At 57.5% G+C, this 27,165-nt stretch overlaps 1 protein-coding gene, 1 long non-coding RNA gene and 1 other non-coding gene across 3 annotated transcripts; 2 read left to right on the top strand and 1 right to left on the bottom strand.

Annotated features, from left to right (window-relative positions):
• Positions 1-1,954: 1,954 nt before the first annotated feature.
• Positions 1,955-10,296, bottom strand: DRAXIN (dorsal inhibitory axon guidance protein). Its single transcript, XM_042952649.1, has 6 exons — positions 9,844-10,296; positions 7,339-7,529; positions 6,495-6,606; positions 5,993-6,082; positions 5,057-5,146; positions 1,955-2,709 (listed from the first exon to the last, which is right to left on the bottom strand). Exons 1-6 carry the CDS (start codon positions 10,292-10,294, stop codon positions 2,597-2,599), a joined length of 1,047 nt encoding a protein of 348 aa, XP_042808583.1. The 5' UTR covers positions 10,295-10,296; the 3' UTR covers positions 1,955-2,596.
• Positions 10,297-10,875: 579 nt separating this feature from the next.
• Positions 10,876-13,892, top strand: LOC122227667. The gene is made up of 3 exons (XR_006206184.1): positions 10,876-11,114; positions 11,557-11,778; positions 13,489-13,892. It is a non-coding gene; the product is annotated as an uncharacterized LOC122227667 (long non-coding RNA).
• Positions 13,893-16,234: 2,342 nt separating this feature from the next.
• TRNAQ-UUG lies at positions 16,235-16,319 on the top strand. The gene has a single exon. It is a non-coding gene; the product is annotated as a tRNA-Gln (tRNA).
• The last annotated feature ends 10,846 nt before the right edge of the window (positions 16,320-27,165 follow it).

Genomic DNA, 27,165 nt, shown 5'->3' with positions numbered 1-27,165 from the left:
CCACAGTCAAGAGGACAAGGGCAGAGTTCAGGCCCAGCTGTACATTAGAGTTGCCTGGGGGAGCCTTGGACACAAATGAAGCCCAGACGCAACCCACATCAATGAAACCAGCACTCGTGCCACTCTGCCGGTGGGCCTGGGCATCAGTACCTTGGAAAGCTCCCCATATTCTTCTAACGGGAAGCCAAGTTTGAGACCAGTGACTGTAGCAGGAACCTGTAAACTAGCGCCCGTGGGCCAAATCCAACCCACCACCTGCTTTGGGATAATCTGCCAGTTAAGAGAGGTTTTTACATTCATAAATGGGTTTTAGAAGATCAAACGAAGGCTAATAGCTTGTGACATGTGAGAATTATATGAAATTCAAACCTCAGTGTCCACAAAGTGTTTTATTGGAACACAGACTAAAATATTTAACTGCCCTTTATGGTAAAAAGTTTGCTGAATCCTGGATTAGGGATTCTGTACCAGCGAAAGAAATGTAAGATAGACCTAAGGAAGAACTTCCTGGCAGAGGGGTTTGTTAAACACAGGGGGCTCTGGGATCCCTAACTCTGGTGTTAGGAGCTTTGCACCCACAGACCACCTTGCAACCGCGACATGCAGGTGGCTAGGGCAAAGAGCTAGACTCCTCTGAATTTCCAACCGTGGAACTCCCCTAGTAGACAGGGATAGTTCCATGGGGCCTTCTGTGTTTTCCATTGGTGATGTCCCCGGGCCATCCTATTAGCCCCCAGACACAAGCGATGCCAGACATAAGCAATGCTGTGCTTCCTGCCTGCAGCCACCCCCTTAGGGTTCAATCACAATCTCACATCAGCCACCCCAAGTGAAGCACACACAGCACGGGCGTTGTCTGGTCTTAGACAAAACTGCCGGTGGATTTGATTTCCAAATGGCCGGCTTTGATCTCTTTCAGTTCCCCTGCCCCACCCCCACGCCCCAGATTCCTTTGCCCATAGAACTTGAAAAGGGAGAAATGAGCAAGGATATTTGGTTTCTCCTAGATCTGTCTGCTATGCTTGGTGCCAGACCTCTGACCCTGACTGATTTTCCCAATGGAGTAAACAGCCCTGACATCGCGGGTATGGTCCCTCTGGCAGGTGTCCAGGCCAGCGAGGAATTTGGACAGGGAACGCTTTTGTCATCTGCAACCTGGTTTGCCCTGGACCAGAGGGCTGACCAAGAATGAGGTGCCAGGTGTGTATAGGGGGGATTTAAGTGGCTCTCCTGAAGTGGCCCTTAGAGCCAAATCTGCTGGGAGAGATGTTCTGAGGGCATCGTGGGTCTAGCTTATGGGGGGGGGGGGCAGGTAGTTTCAGACAGCACCTTGACCTCAGAGGTACCTCAACTCCTCAGTAGGCTTTGCTGCAGAAGTGTGGTGTGGGGGTCTAGAGATGTCTGTGGGAGGCCTGGAAACCACTAAGGCAGCATGCAAAATGGGTGCATATTTTGAGTCCATATTGGCATTCGATTCTCAAAGGGCATGAACCACAGAAGCTTAAGAAGCTATCAGGGCAACGGCAAAGCGCATGTCCTGGGACATGCACTCTTGTTTCCCCCAAACACATCGTATCTCAGAATACCAACTCCCAGAGGGCAGCGACCAATCTTCCCAAGTCATGCCTTACCGGCAAGCGGGAGCTTAATGCATGTTTTGTTTTTAAAGATGATATACCTTTGTCCAGGGAAGGCAGAGAACAGTTCGTTTTTGCAGACTTCATCCCAGGGAAAGGAACTGCCAGGGAACGCTTCTTTCCCACTGAAAGCCCTGGAGAACCTGGGATAAATCCTTGGTTGTGGACAAGCAACCACACGTTGGGCCTGGGGAACCCGACAGGCTTGGCCTGGGTTCAAATCCTGGCTCTGGCATTTACTCCCTAGGACCTGGGTGCTCTCAGTGGGGTCCCCATCAGCATCAGCATCAGCAGCATGTCCCCCCCCCCCCCCAGAGCTTGTTAAAAATGCTGAAGCGACTGAGCCAGAATCTGCATTTGAGCCAGATCTCCCCGGGGGTTCTTACACAGGTTAAGGTTTGAGGAGCATTGATCTGGGACCCTGGACAAGTCATAACTTAACTCTGCCTCGGTTTTCCTCACCTATAAAACGGTGATAATGCCCACTCTGAAAGGTCATTGTGATAACTAAGAGAGATAACGTATGGCACGCATTTAGCACAGTGCCAGGTACGGCAGAGGTGTTCCCGCGTTCACCTCCTCGGGTTCTCTGGTCTCTGGGAGTGGTCCCTTTACGCGCTCGGAAACCTCTCCATTGCAGTGCTGAGGTCGGGCAGTAGAGGGCAGTCTCGACATTGCCATCGCGGAGTACGCGGTTCCCCCGGGATCGCGGGGGCCTCGTGGGTCCTCCGGAGGCCGGGAGGTGGGCGCAGGTGTGCCGCAGCTCGGCTCCTGGGCGGAGGCAGTTCGCCCAGGGCTCCCCTGCCGGGGCTGAGTGTCCTGGGCTGGCGCCTGCAGCCTCGACCATCTAGTCCCCAACCGATTTCGCACGGCTAGTTCTGAACAAATTGCCCGGCTTCTCCAAACCTCGGCGCGCGCGCGGTCCCCAGGCCGGCGGGGAGGCGCCTCGCGCAGAGCCGCTAGACGTTGATGAAGGATCCCTGGTCGCCGTTGGCCGTCTCCGGCTCCACGCAGCGCCCCTTCCTCCGTGTGACCCTGCGGTTCCGGTGGAATTTGGCATAGCAGCGCAGCCCTGAGCGGAGAGAGTCAAGGGGGTCAGGGGGGGCCCACCGCCAGGGCCCGCCCCTTCCTTCCCCGCATCGCATCCTCTGGGACCCCCGCCCCCACCGCCCCGCACACTTTCACCAGCCCTTCTTTGTGCTGCCCTAAAACCCACCCACTCAACACACGGCAGCCCGAGTGGGCTTAGAAAAGACAATAGGCGGGGGGGGGGGGGGGGGGGGGGGCGGGGAGGAAGGATGCAGAGACGGAGCACAGGGGCTGTTCGGGGCCATGAAGCTCTTCTGTGATACTGGAATGGTGGACACATGATGCATTTATCAAAACCCGTGGAATGCTCAATGCCGAGAGTGAACCGAATACAAACCATGGACTTTATCAAGACCATGGTTCTTCAATTGTAAAGAGCATACCACACTAATGCAAGATAACAGGGGAAACCGTGCAGGGGGGTGGGGGGGAGAGGGCACAGGAGAACTGTATTTTCTGTGCAAGTTTTCTGTAATCCCAAAGCTGCTAAAAAAGATGGTCTATTAAAAAAATGTGTAAAGGGATGCAGATTCTGCCCTCCCCTATAAACCTCCTGTGGCTCCCCCTGGAACTCAAATAGAAATCCAAACTTCCCAGTCTGGCTTACAAGACCCCCTGGGACCTGGACCCGCCTCCCGTCTGCCCTCTTCACTTCCCACTCTCCTCTTCACCAACTCCAGCCACACTCAGTCTTCTTGCTTTTCCTCAACACCCAGTCATGCTCTGCCCCAGGGCCTTTGCACTTGCTTTTCTCTTAGCCAGAATCCCTTTCCCAAGCTCTCTGCATCCCTGGCTCCTTCACAGCCTTCACGGCTCAGAGACCCTCCCTGACCACCCAAATTAAAGTCAGTGTGGCCCTTCTGGCCCACCAGTGGGAGGGTTTCTTAGCTGAAGCTCTCTCTGTCATGGCCACCAGCATCTACTGGGATACACGGCAGGTAGATGTATTTTTCATTTAAGGCCTCAGAAGGCCACATCCTCCTGGTGGTGGCAGGTGGAAAGAGATGTGAGTGTGGCCTGAGCAATCCCACCACTTCAGGTTAGGAGTGACCTCAGGGAGAGAGGACATTGCTACTTTAAGATTCACTTATGTCACCATCCAGAGAATAAAGGAGCAAGCTGCTGGGTAGAGTTTGTGCTTAGTGGTCTAGAATTTACACCTGGGTCACTGGGCTTCCAGACCTGTGGCCACACAAGTGACACTTGGAAAGGGGAGGGGATTCATGAGCAGGAGTACTAGGTTCCCACAGAAGCCCCTTCAGAACCCTCCAGAACCCAGGCTGGCCCTGACTGCTGGACTTAAGCCCTGGGCCCCGTGTTCAGCATTTCAGGGTTTCTCAGAGGTCCTCAGGACTCTTGGTCCTCAGGAGGGTTCCTGGCCACCGCCTAGATCCCTCTGGTGTGGCATCTTGGTGACAGCCGCCTCCTGGACCATCTTTAATGAGCTGCCTGAGTTGTCACTTCTGTTCTTTTTTTTTCTGGAGCCTGAGTCTCCCAGGAGGAAGCAAGCGTTCCTTCCAGGACCGACCAGTGCCAGAGGGATGAGAGGAAAGGAGCAGATGGGGCTTTGGATGCCGACGTATCTTCCGGATGCCTGGAAAGCTGCCCCCTCCCGCCTGAGGTCCAGGGGAGGAAAGAAGGAAGGATTCCTGGATGGTGGGGCCACCCCCTGAGCACCCGGCCAGGCACCAACCAGGCAGGTGCAGCTCAGCAGGGCTGCATCCCCCCCACCTGGGCGCTCGGGGTTGGACCTGGAGGCCAAGGATTGAGATCGGACCTCAGAAGTGTTCTGGCCAACCTGGACTGGAGTGCCCTCCTGCCGGCTCCATACCTCAGTCTCCTGCTCTGTGAAATGGGTCCCCAACCCTGCCTACACGTAACAGAAGGCAGTTTCCCTGCACCCTTCCCACCCTGCCTTCTCCTCAGCTCCCTGTCGGTCCTGTCTATCTCCACTCCTGTCCCTCAGCATCCTGCAGCAGGGACCATGTCACTCTCCCACCTAACACCTGCCGACGACTTCCAATTCTAACTCAAACAAGGCTGACAACGTCCCATGTGATCCTCCCCGCTAGCTTCTCCCACCTGTGATCTCCAGATCACTGGAGATCATGCCAGCTTGTGTTTCAAGAGGTGAGAAAAGCACATCTGAGAACCAATGCCAGGAATCAAGACTAAATGAGTTCACAGATCGGGGAGGCACCGAGCAAAGCTGTTCTTGCTCGTGTTTTCAGCTCCCGAGGCCCTCTTCCACCCTCTTCTTGGCCGCGGGCCCCTCTGCCCACCCTCTTCAGAGCCCAGGGGACCCCCGCCCCCCAGGAGTGCGGGCTCACCTTCCATACACATGCAATCATCAAAGCATTTGTTGTTGAGGCCGCGGTTGTGGGGCGTGCAGAGATGTTCCCGAAGGTCACAGCAGCTCCCTGCTCACACAGCAAGCGCGCGGTCAGCCACGCTTCCCCGGACCCTCCCACCGCCGAGCCCGCCGTCCCACTAGACAGGAGATCCATCATCTCCGTGGCAGGGCCGTGGCCCGGCAGGGTGGGCCATCTGGTGCGCAAGGCTCCCTACTGGGACCACCTATGGATGCCATGGCCGAGGCCCCCCAGGGGCGGGTGGCAGAGACCCCAGCTGCCCCAGATGGGCAATTGATAGAGCACGGGCAGAGCGAAGGCGGTGTGGGATGGCCTCCCAGGGAGAGGGGGCAGAGCAGCTGGGGGGGGGGGGGTGTGGAGCTGGGAGGGGCTTCAGGGATCATCGCTGCCAAGGTCCACTTTGACAGATGGGAAAACTGAAGCCCCTCCCCCCCCCGCCCCCCGCCGCCGCCTCGGGGGAGCAGCAGGGGGGTGGGGGGGCGGGGGGGGGCCAAGGTAGACCCGAGGCAGGGCTTTGCCCGCCACACACCGAGCCAGCTCTTAGGAAGACTGTCCAGTTGACCCCAAATCAAGCCTTTTCTTTGCGCTCAGGGTGAAAACCATGTGTTGCAGAGGAAACGGCCTGTCCGGGAGCTGGTGGTCTAAACACTGGGGATGACAGGGTCCCTTTCCCTGGGTTGCTATGAGGAGCAAATAAAGTATGAGTATGACAGCGACACTCAGGAAAGAGGTAGCTCTGGTTTTTGTTATTTCTCTCCCTTTTAGGGCCACGGACCCACAGGCCCTGCTCACGTGCCTGGGAACGTCCCCACACCCGTGCAGCCTCCCCTCCACCACCCCAACCCTGACCCTGCACCCAGCCGCGTGCCCTGAAGGCGGATGCTGGCTCCGTACCTGGCAGGCAGTCTTGATGATGGTCGCACGGCTCACCCTCAGCCGGTGACGTTCCGTTACCGTCGCTGGAGAGTTTACCCCAGTGTTTCTCTGGCAACGAGAAGTTCTGCAGTCAGAAGCTGACGCCAAGCAGAGCAGAGAGACTCGGCACGTGGGCGCCGGGGACTGGGTGCTCACGCTGCCCCCGGTACGGTGTGGCGTGGACAGGACTGTCTACCTCGCTCTCTCTGCCTTCGTCTTCTCCTCTCTAAAATGGGCTCAACAGTTTTGTTTTGTTTTGTTTTTTCGGGTAAAACGAGCTGGTAGAGGAAAACGTGTGCCGTGTGATCGGCACTTAAGAACAGCCTTTGCCTTGTGGGTGTCAGTGCCAATTTAGACGCCACGCCCTCCCACTCTGGACACCTGTAGGTCAGGCTGGGCTCACTGGGACCCCCACCGTGACAGACAGTGAGGGGGGTGAGGGAGAACCCAGGAGTGGGGGTGGAGGGCTGGGCGGACGTACCTTTCTTCTTTGCAGAGGGCCAGACTTCAGGTTTTAAGTCTTCATAATCGGTCCAGTCGAACAAGGCCATGTCCAGTGTGGGCATCACCTCCCCATCAGGCCTGGGCTGAGCCTGCAGGAGGGACATGGAGAGGAGGGAGCCTGGAGCTCCCAACAGGTACGAGTCGAAACATGGGACCCCAGAACCAGGGGGTTAAGGAAGGGCTCCTTAGAGGCCAGCTCGTCCTCTGCTGGGCAGCCTGGAATCCCAGCCCTGGGGACACGGGGACAGCTGCCTAAGCAGTTCTCTCACTCTGCAGCCACCACCCCAGTGGGATGGTATTAATGCAGACAGGTGAGTTATCCGCCAGGCCCCTGAGGGAGGGACCGGGAAGGCATTCGTGCCTGCTCAGGGTTTCTACACCTATGCAGCCGGGGAGTTGGGTGAAGCCCAGCCACTCGCTTTCCTGTCCCTTCTCTCCTCTGACAAGTCATTGGCTCTGTAGCACCGCGAGGCCGCCGCTCAGTTCACCTCGCAGCCAGCGGTCTCGGGGCTGGATCAGTGCACAAGGACGCGTTGGTACGTGTGAAAATTTTCCCCGAGGTCCCTGCTCTTTTCCATGCGGACCCGGTGTGCTGAGCTGGCACCTGCTCCCTTGCCTGTCCCTGGAGTGAACCCTAGGACCACTTTGTCCCGGACAGTAGCAGCCCTTTTAGCAGAGAGCGGCTGCCAGGCTGCAGCTGAGTTGGACAGGCATCAGGAGACCTGGTCCGCCTCTAGCCCCGGTGGCCTCATCCCGCTCCCTCCCACCCCTGTGCCTCAGTCTCCCTAAATATACGATGAGGCTCTTCTGGGGCCCCTTACCTGGGGCCACAGGGATGTGACAGGCAGGATCAGGGACTCTTCTGTGGCAGGTGCTGCCTCAAAGGTGGTTAGGTAGAGGATGGTGGGGGCCAGGCTGGTGGAGGATTCCTCCATCGTGGCATCCGGTGCCTGGTCTTCGGACGGCTCTGCCTTCTTCATCAGGGAGCTAGGACCTCGGACCAAGGCTCGGCCTGAGACACGGAGTGGGAAACACAGGAGCTTTATCTGCTCACCACCCTGTGTCAACCCACAGCACAACTCACATTTCCATCTGCGAACAAGGAGGCAGCAGGGACTATGTGCCAAGCCATGGGCTCAGCCAACACTCCTGTTGCCCACCTTCCTGGGGAGGTGGAAACGAGGGACTGGGGTGGGGGGGGGAGAGAGGAGGGAGGTCTTGAATGAACTTGCAGTGTTGCCGCCAGGAGGCAGCCCAAGGATGCTCTCTCTAAAGCAGCAGTCCGGCCAGTTCAAGTCAGGTTACAGCCGGGGGCGTAAGTGCAACAAGTGCGAACTGGTGGGATTGACCACGGAAGGCTTCCCGGAAGAGGTGAGGTATGAGTAGGAGAGGCTGAGAGGCACTGCACTGGGGAGAGGTCTTTGAGATGGCAAGATCCACAGCTTGTCACGTACAAGCAAGGGCTTCCTATGTGGTGATAACCATCGCCCTGTTGTATGCTGGGTCCTTCCTTACAAGCATTATTTCATCTAACCACGGTAGGAACTCTTAGGAGATGGGTGCTCCTTCAGGCTTCATCTATGGGGGGTGGTGTGGACACGGAAGCACAGAGAGGTTGGGCAACTTGCCTCAGGACACACAGCTAGGGGACAGCAGAGCCTGCATTCAAACACAGGTCCATCTGAGCACAAGGCCGATGCTTTTGGCCACAGATGCCACCCCCCAAGACCCGTGGGCATTGGGGTAAGTTGAGTGTGAGGGGACAGTGTGCAGGATTGGAGGTGGTCAGGAACAAAGGGGCTCTGAGAGAAGCTGGAGGCCCCGGGCTCACCCTTGCCTCTTTTTTCTCGGGCAAGATCTGACTTTGAGTTTGATTGGGTCAGTCGGGGCCACCCCACCCTCCGGAAACAAACCCCAGAGAGTAGAAAGGGGACTTAGGGACCATTGAATCCACTCCATTCATTTTTCAGACAAGGCAACTGGGGCCCGGTCAGCCAGAGCTCCGCAGCAGGTCGGCAGTACCGGGCCTGGCCTCCAGCACTGTCCCCTCCTCCATTCACCTGCCACACTGACTCTCTTGGGGTGGGGGTGGGGCCCTTGGTCCGATGGAGCTGGGGCCTAGAGTTGAGCCAGGATGAGTTCATGCCTTGTGAGTCCTTGAGGATGCCAGCCTCCCCCACCCAACCTGACCGTGACCTCCAAGGGGGTGGGAGGCTGAGTCTAAGCAGGGATCTCTCGACTGTGTTCTGTCCACTCGGGGGGGGGGTCTCAGGAGGCCTAGCAAGGAAGACCCCAGCGGTTGCAGGAGGTGGGGGTGCCCAGCCTCCATCACGCTCCTCTTGGAGAACACCTGCCCCACATTTGCGGCACTTGGTCGGCCCCTGGTGGCCTTGGGGCCAGGTCAGGCAGGAGGAGCTGCCTGGGCCCAGCTGTTGGGACATGTTTGTTTAGGGACTGAGTGGGCAAAGGAGGTGGCGCCCGGGGCCAGGGGGCGGCTAGGCCCTCACGGGGATTTGGGGATGTGGGAGAAAGTTAAAGAAGGTGACCAGGGCCGCGGGGGAGCACCCCAAGAGACACACAGGACAGAGGCAGGAGGGATAAGGACGCCACGTCTCTCCCTGGGTCATCCGTGTCCGGGTCAGGGGACGGTGACTCCACACTGAGAGCAAGTTGAGAATTAGCTAGTAACAGCTACTGCTCACGGCACGTGATGCTTGTCAGGTGCCATTCTAAGCATCTAAGTCCTCTATGAGCCCACACTGAGGGTAGATGGAGCCCTCATCCTCGTTTTGCAAAAGGGGACACCGAGGCACAGAAAGGGGACTTGTCCCAGGCACGCAGCTAGTAAGCGGCAGAGACGCAGCCGAACTGGGGCAGACCTAGCTTCAGAGTCTGAGCTCTCAGTCCCCGCTCTGGGATTCAGAGTTGAGTAAGTGTTAAGTCCCCTGGTTGGGGACCGAACTAGTCTATCTCTACTCCGGGCTTATAGTAGGGTGGATTTCGGTCAGACACAAGGCAGAGCTTCCTGACTTAGGAGGATCATTCCCACGCTCCACCACCAAGGCTCTCCCAGCTCCCTCCTCTTACCAGATCACTCTGACTTTTGAGAGACCCCCTCCCCTCCTCTGGGGCTCCACTGCCTGCCCTCTATGGAGCCTCTGGATATCCTCCCCGGCTTCTCACACCATCGACACTTCTCCACTTCCCTTGTGCCCGCCCCCACCCCCCTCTTGGAGTCCCCTTGGCCATGGGGGTATGCCCTTACCTCATCCCCCCACCCCTCCTTTCCATGACAGGACCCCACCCCCTCGCAGACCTCCGGCTACCTCTGTGCAGTTTCAACCTTTCCCTGCGTCTCTTGAACTCCCTGCCACGTTTCTTGACCCTCTCTGACCCGGGAGACCGGTTCTCCTTCTCCGGGTAGGGCAGTGCCAGCCCTAGGAGCGGGCCCTTGTCCTCCAGTAGGCCTGCAGGACTCTGCCCGGGCAGCGGCTCCCCTGCCCCTGGCAGCCTGGAGGCCTGCCTGGTGGTGGTGACCACAGCCCCATCCTGAGCCCGGCCGGGCATGCCTGGGCTCCGCTCCTTCTTGCCCAGGCCCCGCCGGTGGTGGTGGCTGGCCTGAGGCATCCACAGTGCTGGGCCCTGGAGGTCGATGTGATTCTCAGGAAGGTTCCGAGCCGGGGTTCCAGGTCCCAGGGAGCCTGCCAGGCTCAGCTCCGAGAGCACCAGGAGGGCGAGGAACAGCATGGGGACAACGTGGGTGCTGGGCCCGGCCATGAGCTCTGGTCTGTAAGAAAAGCAGCACCATGAGCAGACAGCTCAACAGCCCTCCTCGTCTTCTGCTTCCCCACTTCTGCAAATCCCCTCACCCACATCATCATAGCCCGGTGTCTCTCAGCAGGGATGGAGGGGGACTTGGCCCCCAGGGGACATTTGGCAATGTCCGGAGACATTTTTGGTTGTCATAGCGGGGCAGTGTCGCCCCTTCTGGGGTCAGGGATGCCGCTAAACACCCTACAGCTAGCACAGGATGGCCCACGAAGGAGGCTTGCCGGCCCAGGAAGACCACAGCGCTGAGGCTGGGAAGTCCTGGTTTGGTTGGCTTAAGCAGCATCCAGGTTCCAGATTCGTCTAGAATTCTCTTTGCACAGACCTCTGCCCTTTGCCAAGTCCCCCGGAATGAGCTGCGTCCTTCCAAGCTCAGAAACAGGCCTGTCCTGCCCGAGGCTTGACTCAAAGCCCAACTCCGAACAAACAGAACAGCCTCTTTGGGCGCGTGCCACGGGCAGGGATCGGGTTCAGAGCTTTGCGGGAACTCATATCACTTTGTCCTTTCAACAAGCCTCTGAAGTGGCTCCTAGCATTTTCTGGAACAGCCACTAAGGCCCAGAGAGGTTAAGCCACACCTAGTAAGTCTCATACATGTAATTGCTACGTCTGTGCTCTGCACCTCCCTCGTGGCTGTCCCAAGACCGCTCGGTCCCTGTCTTTGCTCTTTTCTTTTCCTCTAAGGGGCCGGGAGGTTCTGACACAGCCCTGTCTCTGCCGGCGCTGAGCAACTTGGGAAGAAGCTTGGCTCTGACCCCTGCAGGGTGGGGTGAGCTGACCCTGACCTACCCTCAAGATAACCCTTCATTGCCCACCAGAAGTGGGGCCTCCTCAGGGCACACACTGCTCCCCCCGCCGCCCCCCTGTGGGAGGAGGAAGCAACCCCTGGATGTTCCAGAAGACGTCGGAGCTAAGGCTCATGAGGCCTGTGGCTGGGGACGGTGGGGCAGGTGCCCAACTCTGGCGACCACCCCCTGTGGCCCCACCTGCCCCCCACAACCTCCCTGCCCCCGGCTCCCCCACCCACAGCTTCGCCTTTAGCCAACTCCCAGTGAGGCTCTCAGAATGGGCGGGGAGGGCAGGCCGGACAGGGAGGCCGGGGCCCCGCCAGGCTGACCCACTCTGAGGGGGTGGGGGGCCGAAGGGGGGGAACAGCTCCTCCCACCTTGCCTGGTCCCAGGGTCCTTTATCCTGCTCTCCTTTCATTCCAGCCTGGAGTGCCCTGGTCCCCTGCAAGGCCCAGGCCCTGCCTCCACGGCCTGGAGCTCCGATCTTGCTAGAACCACCGACTGAGAGAAAGAGGCCATCCTATTTCCTCCAACCCCGGGGAGCCCCCTGCGCGTCCCGGGAGAGTCTCAGGAGCCGTGTGGGACCCTGGGATGGCATGGCGTGACAACTCCTGTCTCGTCACACAGCCTTCCGTGCCTAAGACGGTAAACCATGAAGCCCTGGCCTGCCTTGCTGTCCACCTCAGTGGCCACACGAGGATTCGGCCCCATCAACCTCACCTCCAGCCTTCCCATAATGAGGGCTCTGGAGGCCGGGGCTCAGGCAGCCGGGGCCTGTGCTCCTGGGCTCCTGAGGCAGCTGGGCGGGAGGAGGGGGGCCATTCTAAAGGCCTGTCAGTCAAGTATTGTTCTGCCCCCGGGGAACCCCTTGAACCCTGTTTCCGGGCCTGAGGCAGATGCAGACTCCTCTCCAGGCTGGTTGGCCAGGCTTCGCTCTGCCTGGGACTGAGAAAGGCTTTGAGGCCGTGTGGGATGCTGTCCCCCACCCCGCGCGGCCCTTCTGTCTCACAGGGACAATAGCCTGAGAGAAGCCCACAGAGTGCCCTCACCGGCAGGGGTGGTGGGAATAGAGAGGGGTGAGGCCGGTCACTCCAGAAGTGCAGGAAGAGGCCAGATGAGGCAGAGGAGGAGGGGTGGGCAGACCCACAGGCCCTCGTGGGCCAGCATGCTTGACGCGAAGCAGGTCGGTGACTCTGAGAGCCAAGGTGTGAGCTCGCTGACCCGCCTGGGGAACTGTCTCAGACGACAGCCCCTCCTCTGCAGAGCTGGAAGAGGAAGCCCATCGCCACGCCCTCAGGCATCATGAGCGCACCCGTTGGCATCTCTCTCTCCCACCGGGGTCCTGTTGCCAAGAGTCTTCCAATGGCCGTGGGTCTGTTTACGGTACCCCAACTGGCTTCAGGGCCATCTTTGTTCCCTCCCTCCCTTTGCACCCCACAAATCACGCGCGAGCCAGCCTGGGACAAGCAAGAACGGATTTCAGTGTGCGGTGCCGATCGATGCACCCACTGGGAGCCATTTCTCTCCCCAGACCTTATCGGCACCGTCCTGCCCCCAGAGCAGCTCGTACTGCTGACAGATTCCTCTGACCATGACCCTCGCCTGCTCGAAACTGTCCTTGGCTCCCTATTGCCTTCCCATTTAACGGCGACTCCTTACCTCGGCACTCAAAACCTTGTATAACGTGACCCCGACCTGGCTTTGCAGCCTTGACTTCTACTTCCTCCCCCTCACGGTCAACAGAGACTATTCTCCGGGCCCCAAACACACCCCACCTTTCCTATCTCTCTTCTCACTTGGGCTGTCCCCTCTGCCTCAAACAACCCCCTCTCTCCACCCCCCCCCCCCATCTCTCTCTGTCCAAATCCTGCCCGTCCTCTGGGGTCCATCCCAAATGTCCTCTCCTCCAGGAAGCCCTGTCAGTCCCCCAGTTACAAATGCTCCCCACCGCGCCCCCACATATGTGTGTCCAGCTCCTGAAGACCTCATGTGCCATCTTGTGCTGGGGCAGGCTTTTTTAAAGACTGACTGGACAGAAAGATCCTAGGGGGCTCTGTCCCTCTCTTCCCTCTGTTCCCATCACATCTACAGGACCCTGCAAATAACAGGCACTGACAGTGGATGGGAATGGAAGTGGACTGAGCGCAAAGTGACCCTGAGCAGAAGAACATGAATAAATTCCTAGGGTGGTGTGTGTGTGTGTGTGTGTGTGTGTGCGTGTGTGCGTGCATGCGTGTGCATGTGTGGGTTTGAGAGAGAGCATGAGTACTGGAGTGAAGGCTGGGCATCCTGGCACCACTTTGCCCTGACCACTGCATGAAGCCCTCTCTCCAAGCCCACGGGATTTATTCGCAGGTCTTGGCACAGCCCAGCAGCTGAGATGCCAGCCTGGCAAAGCGCCTCAGGAAACGTGGGCTGCTAACAGAAGTCGTGCCAGGGATCCACAGCGATGAGGGGCTCCAATCCATTTCTGTCACTCTGAAAGCCAGTTGGAGGCTGCTTTACAAAGCGCCGAGCATCCAGGCAAAAAAGGGGCAGCAGGCCCCCCCCTCCCCCACCCCCATCAGCCCTGGAGGGTTGTCCCCGCCTGCGGCTTGCTCACAAAGTCCGCCCTTCCGGGCCCCCGGGGAGGATGCCCTCCCCAGCAGCCTGGAGTTGCCCTGGATGAGAGTTGTCAAGGGGACTTCAAGACCATCCGCGACCCAGAGATGCCCCTCTCGTAACTGAGATCTAAGTGACTCATTAAAAGCAAAACAGAACAAAAGCAAATGTAATCACAGGAGCTGCCGCTGAGACTGATTTCGTCCACTTCTCCCTGCGTCCCTCCCCGCTGCCCTGCACAGCATGTCATTTTCTACATTTTTAAAATGAGGAAACCGAGGCTCCGGGAGGGTAAAGCCACACATTCAAGATGATGCAACTCACCCAGTGCACGTGGACGGTCCTTGCACACCACCGACCATGCACTGAGCTTCATCAGGGGTCACCTGCCTCCCCCACATAATCTGTCATTGCTGTGAGTGCAGTCGAGGCCCAAGAAGGGGACCAGGCACTGGCAGCTGGGGACAGGGAGGAGAGAACTTATCTCATGTCCTTAAGCTGTCCCTACACAGTGGGGACAATTGACTGGGAGCTGTCTCCGTCCAAAGGCTGCACACGCGAACGAAGGCACTTAATTGAGGCTGGAGTCTACCGTGATTCCTGAGCCCCTCCCCTCCCAACAGCCTGGCATTTAGGGCCAGGAGACTAGGGGGGTTCCTGTCCCACCTGCCTGGCAGACAACTGTGGAGCTGGACTGCCCCCGGGGCATCCCAGGACAGCGGTAGGGCTCACATTCCTGCCTTGCTGATCAGCTCACCAGCCGCACGGTGGGTTGGGATGGGGGGAGGGGGTGGGGAGGAAGAGGGATGGGGGTGGGGCAGTAGGGCTGGGGGTGGGGGGTGGGTCTGATGGGGATCCTGGGCCAGGAATATCAGTGATGCTCTGACAGAGCAGAGGATTACCGAGCTCAGTCCGGGCTGTGAGCCAGACAACCACCCACTGGGAGAACTTGGCCCATCAACCCCTCTCCCTGACGCTGAGTCTCCTCCTCACGTGTGAAAACGAGACATCCGAGCCACCATATTTGCTAGAGATGCTTCAGGGCTTCTTTAAACGTTTGATTCTAACATCACTTTAAAAAAAAATGTTTTAAACTATTCTGAAAGCTGTAGCAAAGACAACAGACACTCTCAGACACGCTCTCTACTCAAATTTTAACACGAGCACTGCACCATCGTCACTCGGGCTTCTCCTGGGTCACTGAAGAGTGTTCCAGGGGCTCAAGGTGAGCAGTTGAAAAGAACCGTTACGGGGGCACCCAGGTGGCCCGGTCAGTTAAGAATCCGACTCTTGCTTTCGGCTCAGGTCATGATCTCATGGTTCGTGGGTTTCAGCCCCATGAAGTGGGGAGCCTGCTTGGGATTCTCTCTCTTTCTCTCTCTCTCTCTCTCTCTCTCTCTGCCCCTCCCCCACCCCTCTCAAAATAAATCAACTTCGAAGGGAAAAAAAATAATAAAAGAATTGTTGCCATTCGCAACTACTTATGTACGGGGGGAGCAGGGGAAGAAGACCACCGTATCCGCAGGTGGGGTGGCCTCAAGGACCTTGTCCGCCCAGGGAGCCTGGGAATTTATGACCTACAGTGACAAGCCTTCTCCATCTGTCTGACAGCCCCCCTGTGGGGGAGGGGTGCCGGGTAATATCCTCTAGGATTCGAGTAAGCCCCCAGGGGCTAGGGGCATGAATTCAGAGGACATACTGGTAAATGCTAAAAGGTAAAACAAATTATATGATTAACAACCCCATGCCAGGGCTGGCCCTCCCTCTCCCTCGCTCTTGGAGGAGGCCTACTGTGCTTTGTCCATTTCTCTAAAAGTGGCTGACCCCTTGGGCACCAGTGAGACCCTAACCCACAGGGCTTCTGGGATGGGCACCTTGAGACCAGTACAGGGTCTCTTTGGGACGATCGTAGCATTTCTATCTTTTTAGACTTCTGCAGAAGAGAATGCAAGGTGCTGGGGGTGGGGGTGGACAGGGAGGTGTCTTAATTCCCGCTATTCCTCTGGCCACAGCTTGGGTCTTGAAATGACCCTTTCCATGGAAACACCCTAACCCTCTCCAGCTCATAAGAAACTTGCAGGCAACCACCCGCCGCTAAACTTGAGCAGGAAAGGACCTCTGACCTCTGAGAGACCAAGAAACATCTCTGAGATCTTGCTCCCTCGAGAGAACCCAGCTGGGAAGGGACATGCTGAAGTCACCCCAGACTCCCTTACCCTGGGGGTCGCTCTCTCTCTTCTCAGGCTTCGGTGATGAGCCCTCAGGCTCATGGGGACATGGCCCAGATCCTGGGTACTAAGGGCTGGATCGTGTTCTTCTGAGCAGCAGCCTCGGGCAGGCCCGGCCTCTGTGTGGGTGCCCGCTTGCCACAAAACCCTGGCCATGTTCCCTGCCGTGTTTTGGGTGACTGGAACAGCTTCCCACGCTGCCCTTCTGCCTCTGCTCCTGCTTTTCACCAAAACATTCTCTGTTTTGTGGTCAGAAGAACAAATCTGGGGGCGCCTGGGTGGCTCAGTTGGTAGAGCGTCTGACTTTGGCTCAGGTCATGATCTTGTGGTTTGTGGGTTCGAATCCCAAGTCGGGCTCTGGGCTGGTGGTGGGGAGCCTCCTACGGATTCTCTCTCCCTCTCTCTCTCTCTCTCCCTCCCTCTCTCTCTCTGTCCCTTCCCCACTTTTTCTCTTTCAAAATAAATAAATAAACCTAAAAAAAAAAAAAAGAACAAATCTGATGACTGGCTCTACGGCTTAAAACTCTTCAGTGGACATTTTTACAACCTATCCAGAAGACAAGGGATTAGCTCCTTAATGTATAAAGAGCTCTCCCTCACGCCCAGCCCTTGACACCCTGAGCCTGGGAGCCCTGGGGCAGCAATTGTAGGCCTAGAACCCCGACTCAGCAGTGCTTAGGACGGATTTTTCTCAAGCAGGAATCATCTCTGGTTTTACGTTCCCATGTGTCCATGAAGATTTTAGGAATGTCCTAACTTAGAACGGATCTGCCTGACTCCTCCCTCTGGTGCCTCGTCCTCATCCTGGAGGCTGGACACTTTCTGGAATGGCTAGAAGTGGAGAATGGAGGTGGCCATCCCCAGGCCCTCCTCTCTCTCAAAATAAATAAACTTCAAGAGAGAGAGAACAAGCTGGGGAGGGGCAGAGAGAGCGGGGGACAGAGGATCCCAAGCAGGCTCTGCGCTGACAGCGCAGAGCCAGATTTGGGGCTTGAACTCACTAAGCGTGAGATCACGACCTGAGCCGAAGTCGGATGCTTCACCAACTGAGCTACCTAGGCGTGCCCCTCCTTCTGTCTTTGAGCAGTGGGGCTCCCCAAACTGGAGCTCCAGCGGAGGGGGGGGGCGGGTCTTAGAGCTCCTGGCCCCCTGGGAGCAGATTCCTGTCTTCTTTAGAGGGACCTGACTCCCCCGGGGCTGGAAAATGAGTGATTTTGCTGGTTCAATCAAAATAGTCCTGGTGTAGATGGGAGTGGGGGAGGGGCAGATGGGTGGGCTTTTCTCAAGGCAGTTCGGAAATAGACTTTGTCCCTCTAGCTGTTCCCACCATCAGAACTCCTCGGGAGTCATGACGTTCCCGTCTGCGAAATGGGATCATCAGGCTGTCTTGAGGTATGATTATTTAGGAAATCAGTATTTCTTCGTGCCGCGTGTAGGGCAGAAGGGACTTCCGGTGTGCCTGGAAGCCGGGCAGTGTACGTGGGGTAGAAGGCAGCAAACGAGCTCACTGGCTCCTCTTTTTGTAACCTATCCAGCAGACAAGAGATTAACTCCTTAATATATAAAGAGCTCTCACCCACTCCCAGCCCGCGGGTTGCGGGGGGGGGGGGGGGGTGGGGGGGGTGGGGGGGGCGAGGTGCGTACTTGGGCCTTGACAGTCCTGATCTAGTCCCCACCCCTCTCCCTGTCCAATAGGAAGAGGACACAGAACAACCAGAGCCCCACCTACCCTTCCACAGGCCTTTGAGCCAACCCAGCCTCCTGCAGAGGACTCTATCTTGAGGGAGGCGGTGGGAGGAGGGGGGGTGGGGAAGCACCGGCTGCTGCTTTGCAGCGGAGACTGTAGGGGAGAATGACACCAGGCGGTCACCACCGGCTGAGCCCCTCTGGGTGCAGGACCTGGAGGTCACGTAAAGGAGCCCGCTCCAGTCTCAAGGAAGAGAGCTTCGTCTCTGCTCGGGAAACTGCCAGTCCAAATGGGGATACTAACCCTGGCCCTAGGGGGTTCCCAGTGTCACAGGGGAGATCCACGTCTTGCCTTGGAGGACTAGGATCTAGGGAGGACTCCCAGACGGAGAAGAGAGACACCCCTCCCGCCCACGGGGAGCTCTCAGTCTAAACAAGGAAAGCGACTCCTGCCCCAAGGAAGCCTGCAGTCTGAAGAGGTAGACTCAGGGGCGCCTGGGGGGCTCCGTCGGTTGAGCGTCTGACTTCGGCTCAGGTCATGATCTCATAGTTCACGAGTTCAAGCCCGGCTCGGCTGCTGTCAGCGCAGAGCCTGCTTCGGGTCCTCTGTCCCCGCGCTCTCTCCGCCCCTCCCCCACTCACGTGTGCACAAAACCAAACAAACCTTAAACAAAGAAATCAAGAGGTAGATTCATTTGCTGCCCTTAGAGGTTCCCGATAGGAGAGACGTACCTCTGGCCTTGGAAATTCCCATAGCATGGGGGGAAACATACCCTTTGCTGGAAGGAGCTTCTAATCTGCAGGCAAAGACATAGTGCCTGCCCTCCAGGTGTCCCCACTCTGACCTGCTGTTGAGGCCGGAGGTCCAATGAAAGCTCGAGGCACAAACTAGCACTGATTCAAACAGGTGTCGGCCCAAATCCATCAAGCTGAGCCATGGGAGAGCCCCATGGAGCAGGTGGGAAGAGCTGTGTGACCTTGGGCAAGTCATTGAACCTCTCTGAGCCTCGGTTTCTTCTGTAAAATGCCAGGGGTTGTGGAGGAGGAGAAGTAAACGTATAGAAAGTGAGCAGAACCCAGTCCGGGCGGGATAAGCAGTAGCCCTTGTTATAATGGGGAAGGGAAAAAGAGAGAGAGGGGGTGGTGGGTGGAGGGGGGGGAGAGGGGTTGGTCCTGGAAGCATTTGTGCATCTGTGCCTGTGTGGGTCGGGGGGGGGGGCAAGCGCAGGTGGCCATGTCCTCAGTCCTCAGTGGGGTGATCGATGGTTTCCCGTGGGGTGGGACAGGACAGGCCCAGGCCAGCCTGGAGAGGACCATTGTCTTGGTAAATGAGGTTTGGCTTCCCCGCAGGGGCGGCCCCATCTGCTTTTATTGTTTCCAACAGTAGCCTTGGGAATTGGCAGCCCCCCCAAGGCCTCACACCTCAAAAAACCTACATAGGGGTGTGGAGTTGGGGGACGCCTCAGAGCCCCCACCCACCCACCCAGAGGCTCCCGGCCTTGGGCTTTTCTCTCCCAGTGTCCCACGTCCACCTCCTGAGCCAGTGTCCTGCCTCCTGCTACATTATAGGTAGCCACTCCTCTCCCCGCTCCCCAAACAATCCTCTGCCCGCCCTCCCCTTCCCCAAACTTCATTATCTCGGGACCCAGACAATTTAACACCACTTGGTGTTTGGTCAGACCCATCGCTTAATCATCAAGTGACAAAAATGCCCGCTGTTGGCTCTGGCACAGGCCAGCGTGGGGGCAGGAAGACACCTGGTGTCAGACAAGCCTGGGGATGAATCCTGGCTCCAAGCGCTTAATAGCTGAGTGACCCCGAGCAAGTCAATTAACCTCTCTGGGCGTCAGTCCCAGGTTGTCTGAGTATCATTTATTGGCCATTTACTAATCTGGGCCTAGAGCGTCAGGTGCATTATCTAATTTAGCGCTTTGAAGTGGGCAAAAATGACTCAACATGGGGCCAAATTTGGAGGGATTTGCCCACGGTTACACTGCAGAGGGAGTGGTAGGGCTGGGACTTGATCTCATGGTTGTCTGAGAGGCAACCGTGCCTGTACTGTCAAAGGCAGGGTCTCTGACCACTCCTCATGTTACCCTCAGTGACCCTCAGTGTAGACGCTGTGACTGTCCAGGACCTCCCGTACTGGAGGCCGTAACACAGAGCCCGGCACGGAGAGAGCCTCTAAGAACTTGTAGTTTCTACAATGACTTCCCCTCAACTGCTCTAGATTCTAGGAGGGGCCTTATCCCTTGGACCCCCCCACACCCATCCAGTGACGGGTACCAGATGGTCAATGCCGGACCACGGTGTTGTGTAAGGAGAGCTGTCAAAGCTGGTGGTGAGGGCGGCCTGGCCTCTAGTGGCAACGGTTCAGCCACCCTCCCGTGTCCTTCCTGGGGACGGCCTGTGTCCTTCCTGGAGATGGCCTCTGCTCAGTTGGCCAAATGGCCCACTCAAGAGGAAGGGCCGACAGAAGACGGGCAGAGGGGCTGCAGCGGGAAAAGAGGCAGGTCTCCTCCGAAAGAGCCAGAATAGGGATGCTCATCTAACACCCCCCTTGGGAATATGCCCAGGACCCTCTCTGGAGGGAGCGCCACTCTCCCCAGGCTGTAGAATCAGGGAGGCCAGGATGCCAATCTCCGCTCTACCAAATTCCTGGCTGAGACCAGTGAAGGAACTCCCTCCAGGTCACGTAGCTAGCAAGCCATCAGCCGGAATTCAAACCCATTCTGCAGGACTTGGGCAATCACTTCCCTCTCTATAATCAGGTACAGATATCCTCATCTTTCAGGGAGAGGAAGAACCCAGTACCCCGGGGGTTTTCCAGGAGGCTCGTTCCCCCTCTGACCTCCCCAGCTACGGTCTTTTGCTTCAGGGTCACCCCTGCCCCTGGCCGGGCCGGCAGGACCCGGTGGGACCCAAGGATAACCTGTGGCTTGCAATTTTCAGGTCACTCCCATCCCCTTGACCAAACGTTCCAGTCGGTACAACACGTGTGCATGCAGCACCCACTGGGTGTCCTGGGACCACGAACGGAACGAGACCCAGCCCCGCTCAGGGGAGCGCAGACCACGCAAGAAGGGGAGGCAAGGGGGGAGCAAGAGGGCTTCCCGCAAGAGGGGACATCTGACCTTGGCCTGCAGGGAGGGCAGGCTTCGACTGAATACGGGCAGGGGAGGAGACGTTTCAGAAGGAGGGAAGAGCCAAAGACTCAACGAGAGTGTTGTGCGTGGCAGGTAGAGTTGTTAATTTGGTGCCAACAGGGAGCTATTTGAAGGATTTGGGGCTGGGGAGAGGGGGCCGGTTGGACAGGCGGAGAAGGCGCCGTCGTTTTCGTGTGGGTGAGGGGCAAGGAGCGAATTTTGGAGGGGTCGCAGAGGCTGCCGAGCTGGCTTTCCCGAGGAGGCAGAGCCGGCAAGGGCGCCCTGGGTTGCCAAAGCTGGGCCTGTCCGCCAGGCGGGATCACGAGCAGGAGGCTGGGTGGGGTGCTCCCGTGTCCCTAGTCCCTAAGTGCCAGCTCTGGCCACGGCTGAAAACAAGAACTTAGCCGGGGGAGCCTAGAACGTGCTGGCTGGGAATAGGCTACCCTCTGCTGCAGTGGCCCTCATTGAGCCACTGCTGGATTCCGGGGGTGGGGGGGGGTGTGTGTGTGGTGTGTCCCCTGTTATGAGGACACAGATGATCCGGTGGTCAGAGGGTTTGGGCAATTACACAGCGGGTCCAGGATACAGCAAGACAGTGCCCCCAGGGGGAAGGAGATGGCTTGTGTGCAAGTGCCATTAAAAAAGAAATCGGTGCAAGACAGAGGTTCAGAATTGGGAATGAGTCACATGGACGCCTCATGATGAATGACCAGCTGTTGGCAACATTGTCACAGCGACACTCATCTCACTTTGGAAGCAGAGACCTTATTCACCCTGACTTTTTAAAACTGCTTTTAGGACAAGCAGAGAGGAGGAGCGAGAAGAGGGGACGGTGCCTGTGACAGCAGGAACCCTGTAAATGGGTGGGGGCGGTTGCAACTGTGGCAGCCATGCTGGGGCGGGGGGGGGGGGGACATTCAGGTTTCCCTGCAGTGTCTCTAAGCCTTGAATTGGGATCCATTTCCCCCCCTTGCTGGGGAGCCTCCTCCCCACCCCAGCCAGGGACCGAAGCCTCCCCCACGGCCACCAAGTGTGCCCTGTGCTGGCATCCAATCTGCTTTTTTTTTTTTTTTTTTTTTTTTTTTTTCTCACTGTTTCAACACACATCCCTGTGGGTAGGTGCTGTTATCCCCATTTTATGAAGGGGGCATCGAGGCTCAGAAAAATGCATTCCTTTGTCCAAGATCACTCCCAGGGCCTCTGTCTGCCTGATCCCTGGGGGATGATGCTGAACAGCACCGGGACACTTCCTGCGGGCCCCCGGCTGGGGAGGAGGGCAGCGGGGAAGGTGCGCTGGGCAGGAGACCCGATGGAGGCGAAGGCCGAGGGAACCCCCAGTGGAGGAAAGCAAGAAGACTTGGCGGGAAACCCGAGAGCCCTCGCATCTCAAACCCCGCAGGCAGCCGAGACCCCGGTGCGCAAATGGAGAAAAAGCCAGCGGAGGAAGAGGGCCAGAGCGGGGCCGTCGAGGTTGCTAGGGCGCAGAACCGCCCGGGCGCGTGGCCGCCGGCGGCGCTGGCAGAGGCGCACGCCGAGCCTCCTTCCCCCGGAACACACCTTAGCCCCCCAGGCAGCCTCGAAAGGGGCAGGAGGACACGCCTGTCAGCTCTGCCCGGGGCGCAGGGAGTCTTCGAAGCTTCTTCGAATGGTGGCGGATTCTCCGGTCCGCTCCCGCGTCCTGGAGACCGCCCAGAGACTCAGAGACAGAGAGACAAAGAGAGACGCGGTCCCAGAGGGAGAAGGGCTAGCGCGGAGGAGGAGAGAAGGCGAAAGCCGCGACCCAGAGAGGGCGGCCCAGGCGCGCGCGAGGCAGAGTGTCAGAGCGTGGAAAAGTAAGCGTCCGGCGGAAGGTGGGCGGACGCGGGGGCCGGGAGCAGAGCCTGGAGCCCAGCGGTGACGCGGCGAGGGGCGGAGGCGGCGGACACACGGACCGACGGCTTCGAGGGCCGCGAGGGCAGGGAGGAAAGCAGCATCCTCACCTCCAACCACAGTCCCCCGCGCGCCCTGCCCCTAACCGCGCCAGGTAGCCCACCTTTGTCCGGGCACGCTACCAGGTGAGGAGGGAGGGCGGGGCCAGGGGCGGGCCAAGGCCGTGCCTTACCTGTCCGGCCGGCGGGGCGGGGGCCGAGGGGCCCGGGGCCGAGCGCCTGCGGGAGCCGAGCGCAGCGGAGGGCCGAGCTGCGAAGCGGGGACCGCGAGGCGAGGTGCGCGGGCGGCTGGAGGATGTGCCCAGGCTGAGAGGGGCTGGAGGGAAGGGGAGGGGGCCGGCGCGCGGGAAGGGGCGGGCGCGCTGGGAGGAGGCGGGGGAGGGGCGGTGGGAGTTGGCTCGGCCGCCCCCGGCTGAGGGGCAGCCCCCGGCCCGGCTGGGCCCTGCGCGCTCCCGGCCGGCGCGCCCTCGCCAGCTGCACTTGGCGTTCCGGGCCCGCTCCCCAGAGGCCTAGCCGCCGTCGCCGCGAGGGCGCGGGGCAGACAAAGGAGGCAGACAAAGGCGGGCGCAGCCGGGCGGCCGAGCGGGCACGGGGCGAGGCGAGTCCACTCCTCCCGGTGCGTAAGAGTCGCCTCGGTACTGCCCGGAGCGCGTGGGACGGGCGGGGCGCGGGCAGCGGTGGCGCATCTGGAGCGGCCCCGCCGGGAGCGGGCGACAAAGGGCCGCGGCAGGGGGTCCCCGGCGGACCCAACAATGGATCGGAGCTGAGCGCTCAGCTGCGGCCGCGTCTGGCCGGGCAGGGGCCGGCCAGTCCCCAAAAGGATTATTCCGCCCTGGCTGTCAAATGGGACGGAAGAAATGCCCGGTGCGAGGGAGGCGGGACGGGGCACCGCGGAGCCTTTGTAGCCTCAGAAAGTGCGCGGAGCAGGGGGCGGGGTTCTGGAGAGGTCGCTCTTGGTTGTGGGGGGTATAGGGGGTCTTCAGACCGTTACCAGGTGAGAATCCCGGGCCTTGACGGCCGCACTAGTGTGTCTCCCCCGGTGCACACCCTGAGAAGGAAGGGAGAGATACAATCCTCCTACCCAACACGCGCGCGCGCGCGCACACACACACACACACACACACACACGCACGGTCTTCCTCTCGCCACGCCCCGTCCAAAGTCCGGGTGGTGTTCTCGTAGCCCGGCCCAGCTGGGACAAAGCCAGCCCCCAGGGCCGGCTCATCCATCACCGCGCGGGGCGCCGTGTCCTAAAGACCCTGGGAGTCCGGGAATGCTGTGTTATGAGTCCCGCGGCCCCCATAACTCACGGCGGGGTCAGCGGGGCCACAGGCACTGCCAAGATCAAAGAGCTGTTGGGCAGGACCCGGGCGCGCGTGAATCGCCAGTCTCGCCTGGAGCCCAGAGCTCGCCCAGCGGCTTCCATTTCGATTGTTTTCCTCTTCCTCCAGAGTGTGGCAGTTATGGCTCAGAGGTTTAAGGAGCTCCGTTCTTGGGTCAGGCCAGATACCTGGGCTCATCTGCTGATGCCATTCCAGGTCACCTGGGGCAGTCGCCTAACCTCTCTGAGCTCATCATCCCTAACTCTTAGGGTTCAAGGATTCTGTTGGATGCAAGGAGATAGCGTTCTTAAGATCCTGGCCCCATGGGAAACACTCTAGAAAAATGACCTGCTATTGTTATGTAATAGTATCAGCCTGATGGGCACCAGGATGGACTGTGTTCTGAGCAGAGACGAGACATGACCTGACTTGGGCTTTAGGGATGAAGTACCAAGACATGCCACAATGTGGGTGAATCTTGAAAACACTATGCCCAGTGAAACAAGCCAGACGTGAAAGGCCACATGTTGTATGATTTATATGGCATGTTCAAGATAGGCAAGCCCATAGAGACAGGAAGTAGACTAGTGGTTGCCTGGGGCTGGGGGAAGGGGAGACGGGGTTTTTCTTTTTGGAGTCATGACAACGTTTTGGAATTAGATGGTGGTGATTGACGCACAGTGCATTAAAAACCACTAAATTGCATGTTTTAAAGGGTGAACTTTATGGTTTGTGAAATACATCTCAATAAAGCAGTTATTATTATTATTATTTTTAAAGTAGTAGTCGAGTTGGATCAAGGGTTCTTAGTGTGTGGTCTGGGATGACTTCAGAGAGCCCGGGAACCCCTGAAATTGTGGAAGACGTTCCATGTCTATGGGTGGAAGCTCTACGCTTAAGAAGAGATGATTTGTAAGATCCTCCTGACCAAAAAGGGGTCAGCAACACCGGGGGGGTGGTCAGCAAAACACTGGGGAGGGAATGGCATGTATGGGCTCAGCCCTGGCTGAGGTGTTGGAAGTGCCCAGTGCTGCTGGCCTAAGGTCAGGGCCCTGCCTTGGGTCTGAGGTCGGCCGTGGATCTGGGGAGCTGTATAGGTCACGCCTCGCGCCAGAAGACCAGGTGAGGGAGGGGAGGAGCTGAGTATGGGCCAGATTCCCTCGCCTTTAGGCATCTCTGGCAGGGGGGATGCAGGTCCTTCCTTAGGGCACCTTGGGGCACCTTGGGGACTGCCTTGGGAAATGGAGATGGGGAGGGGGTGCAGTTGAAAATGTTTTAGATGGGGTTTTGAAAAGCATGGTGGCTGGTCCAGAGTGTTTGTTCTAGGGGCTTAGACAGTGTGTGCAGATGTTAATATCATTGCCATAATAGCATGAATTGTGCATTTATATGCCAGACATTCTGCACTTTATATATATATATATATATATATATATATATATAAAATATAAATATATTAATTAATATATACAATTATATATATAATTTTATTTTTTATTAAAAAATTGTAATGTTTATTCATTTTTGAGAGACAGAGACAGTGAGTGGGGAGGGGAAAAGAGAGAGAGGGAGACACAGGATCTGAATCAGGCTCCAGGCTCTGAGCTGCCAGCACAAAGCCTGGCCCTGGGCTTGAACCTACAAACCGTGAGATCATGACCTGAGCCGAAGTCAGACGCTTAACCCACGGAGCCACCCATGTGCCCTATATATATATATATACGTATATATATATGTATATATATGTATATATATATATATATATAAAAGTTTATTTATTTATTTTGAGAGAGACAGAGATAGCAAAAGTGGGAGAGGGGCAGAGAGAGAGGGAGAGAGAGAGAGAGAGAGAGAGAGAGTGAGTCCCAAGCAGGCTCTGCACTGCCAGCACAGAGCCTGATGATGCAGGGCTTGAACCCATGAATCTGTGAGATCATGACCTGAGCCCAAACCAGGAGTTGGATGCTTAACCGACTGAACCACTTAGGTGCCTCTGTGCACTTTATATTTTTACAACCATCTCACTTGTTCCCCCCCCCCCCCCCCCCCACCAACCCTATGGAATCGGTGCTCCCATGATCCCATTTTACAGGTGAGGAACCTGAGATTCAGAGAGGGAAGGGACTCACAGCTGGTTAAGGAGCAGTGGTGGGGAAAGACAGCACGTTAGAGGCGCGAGCAGCCCGGTGGGTGCAGGGGGTACATAGTGAGCATTCCCCAGCTCTTGCTTCACTTTTGAAAACAGCTCTTTGCACACCGCTACCTGTAGCTCGAGCACTGAAATCAGAGGCCTTTGTTCTCATTCAGAATAAGTTAGGATTCAAATCAGGCAAATGGCAACGAGCCACTGTTCGCTATCATTTCATCTGTTCTTTCTTTCATTAATTCATTTACTTGCGCTCATCGAGAACCTGGATTGGGCCAGGCACTGGGTGAGGGGCTGGACCAAAAGAATGAACAAGGCTGAGGCTCTGATCAGGAGGTGTCCCAAACGGCTGCATCCTTGAGCATCGGGGTACCAGTGGATTGTTACTAGGCTATATGTGGCTCACTCTCTATGGCTCCCCCCACTCTCCTGTGTTTGGTGTCTTAGGAACCTTAGGCAGGGATGGGATAAATGATCTGTCATGTGATCAGCCTAGTGGGTACGAGGGGACCTTGGCAGCATCTTAAGGGGCTGGATACTTCATTGTCTATTGTTTTACTCTGTTCACTTGTTGCATATTTGTTCAGTGAACTCCAGGGATCCTCCTTTGCCCACGCAGGCCTTGGTCTTTGCAAGACTTTCTTACATCTTGCTTTCTCTTAGTTTCAATTTAAATGTCTCTTGGGAGTGATTTTCTTTCTGTCCTCATTGCAGACCCTCAGGGACCTGTTCCAGTTGGCAAATAAGCCCTCTCTCCTCCTAAACATCCATCCTTTTCCTCCCAGATGCCCTCCTACATATTGTTATTATGGTGAAAAATATGCAAATAACTTGGAAAAACAGTCTCCCAGCAAATGGGTATTCAAAAATGTAATAAATTAACCCCATAATGTAATCTTGGTCCCAAGACTATCCATCATGCTGATGTGCTCAAGATCTAGAAACCCAGATGCCACAGAGCCCTATGGATAAAAA

The sequence above is a fragment of the Panthera leo genome, chromosome C1, assembly GCF_018350215.1.
Source record: "Panthera leo isolate Ple1 chromosome C1, P.leo_Ple1_pat1.1, whole genome shotgun sequence".
Classification (NCBI taxonomy): domain Eukaryota; kingdom Metazoa; phylum Chordata; class Mammalia; order Carnivora; family Felidae; genus Panthera; species Panthera leo.
Note: the sequence above shows the minus strand (reverse complement) of the source record. Positions and strands in the feature narration are given on the sequence as shown.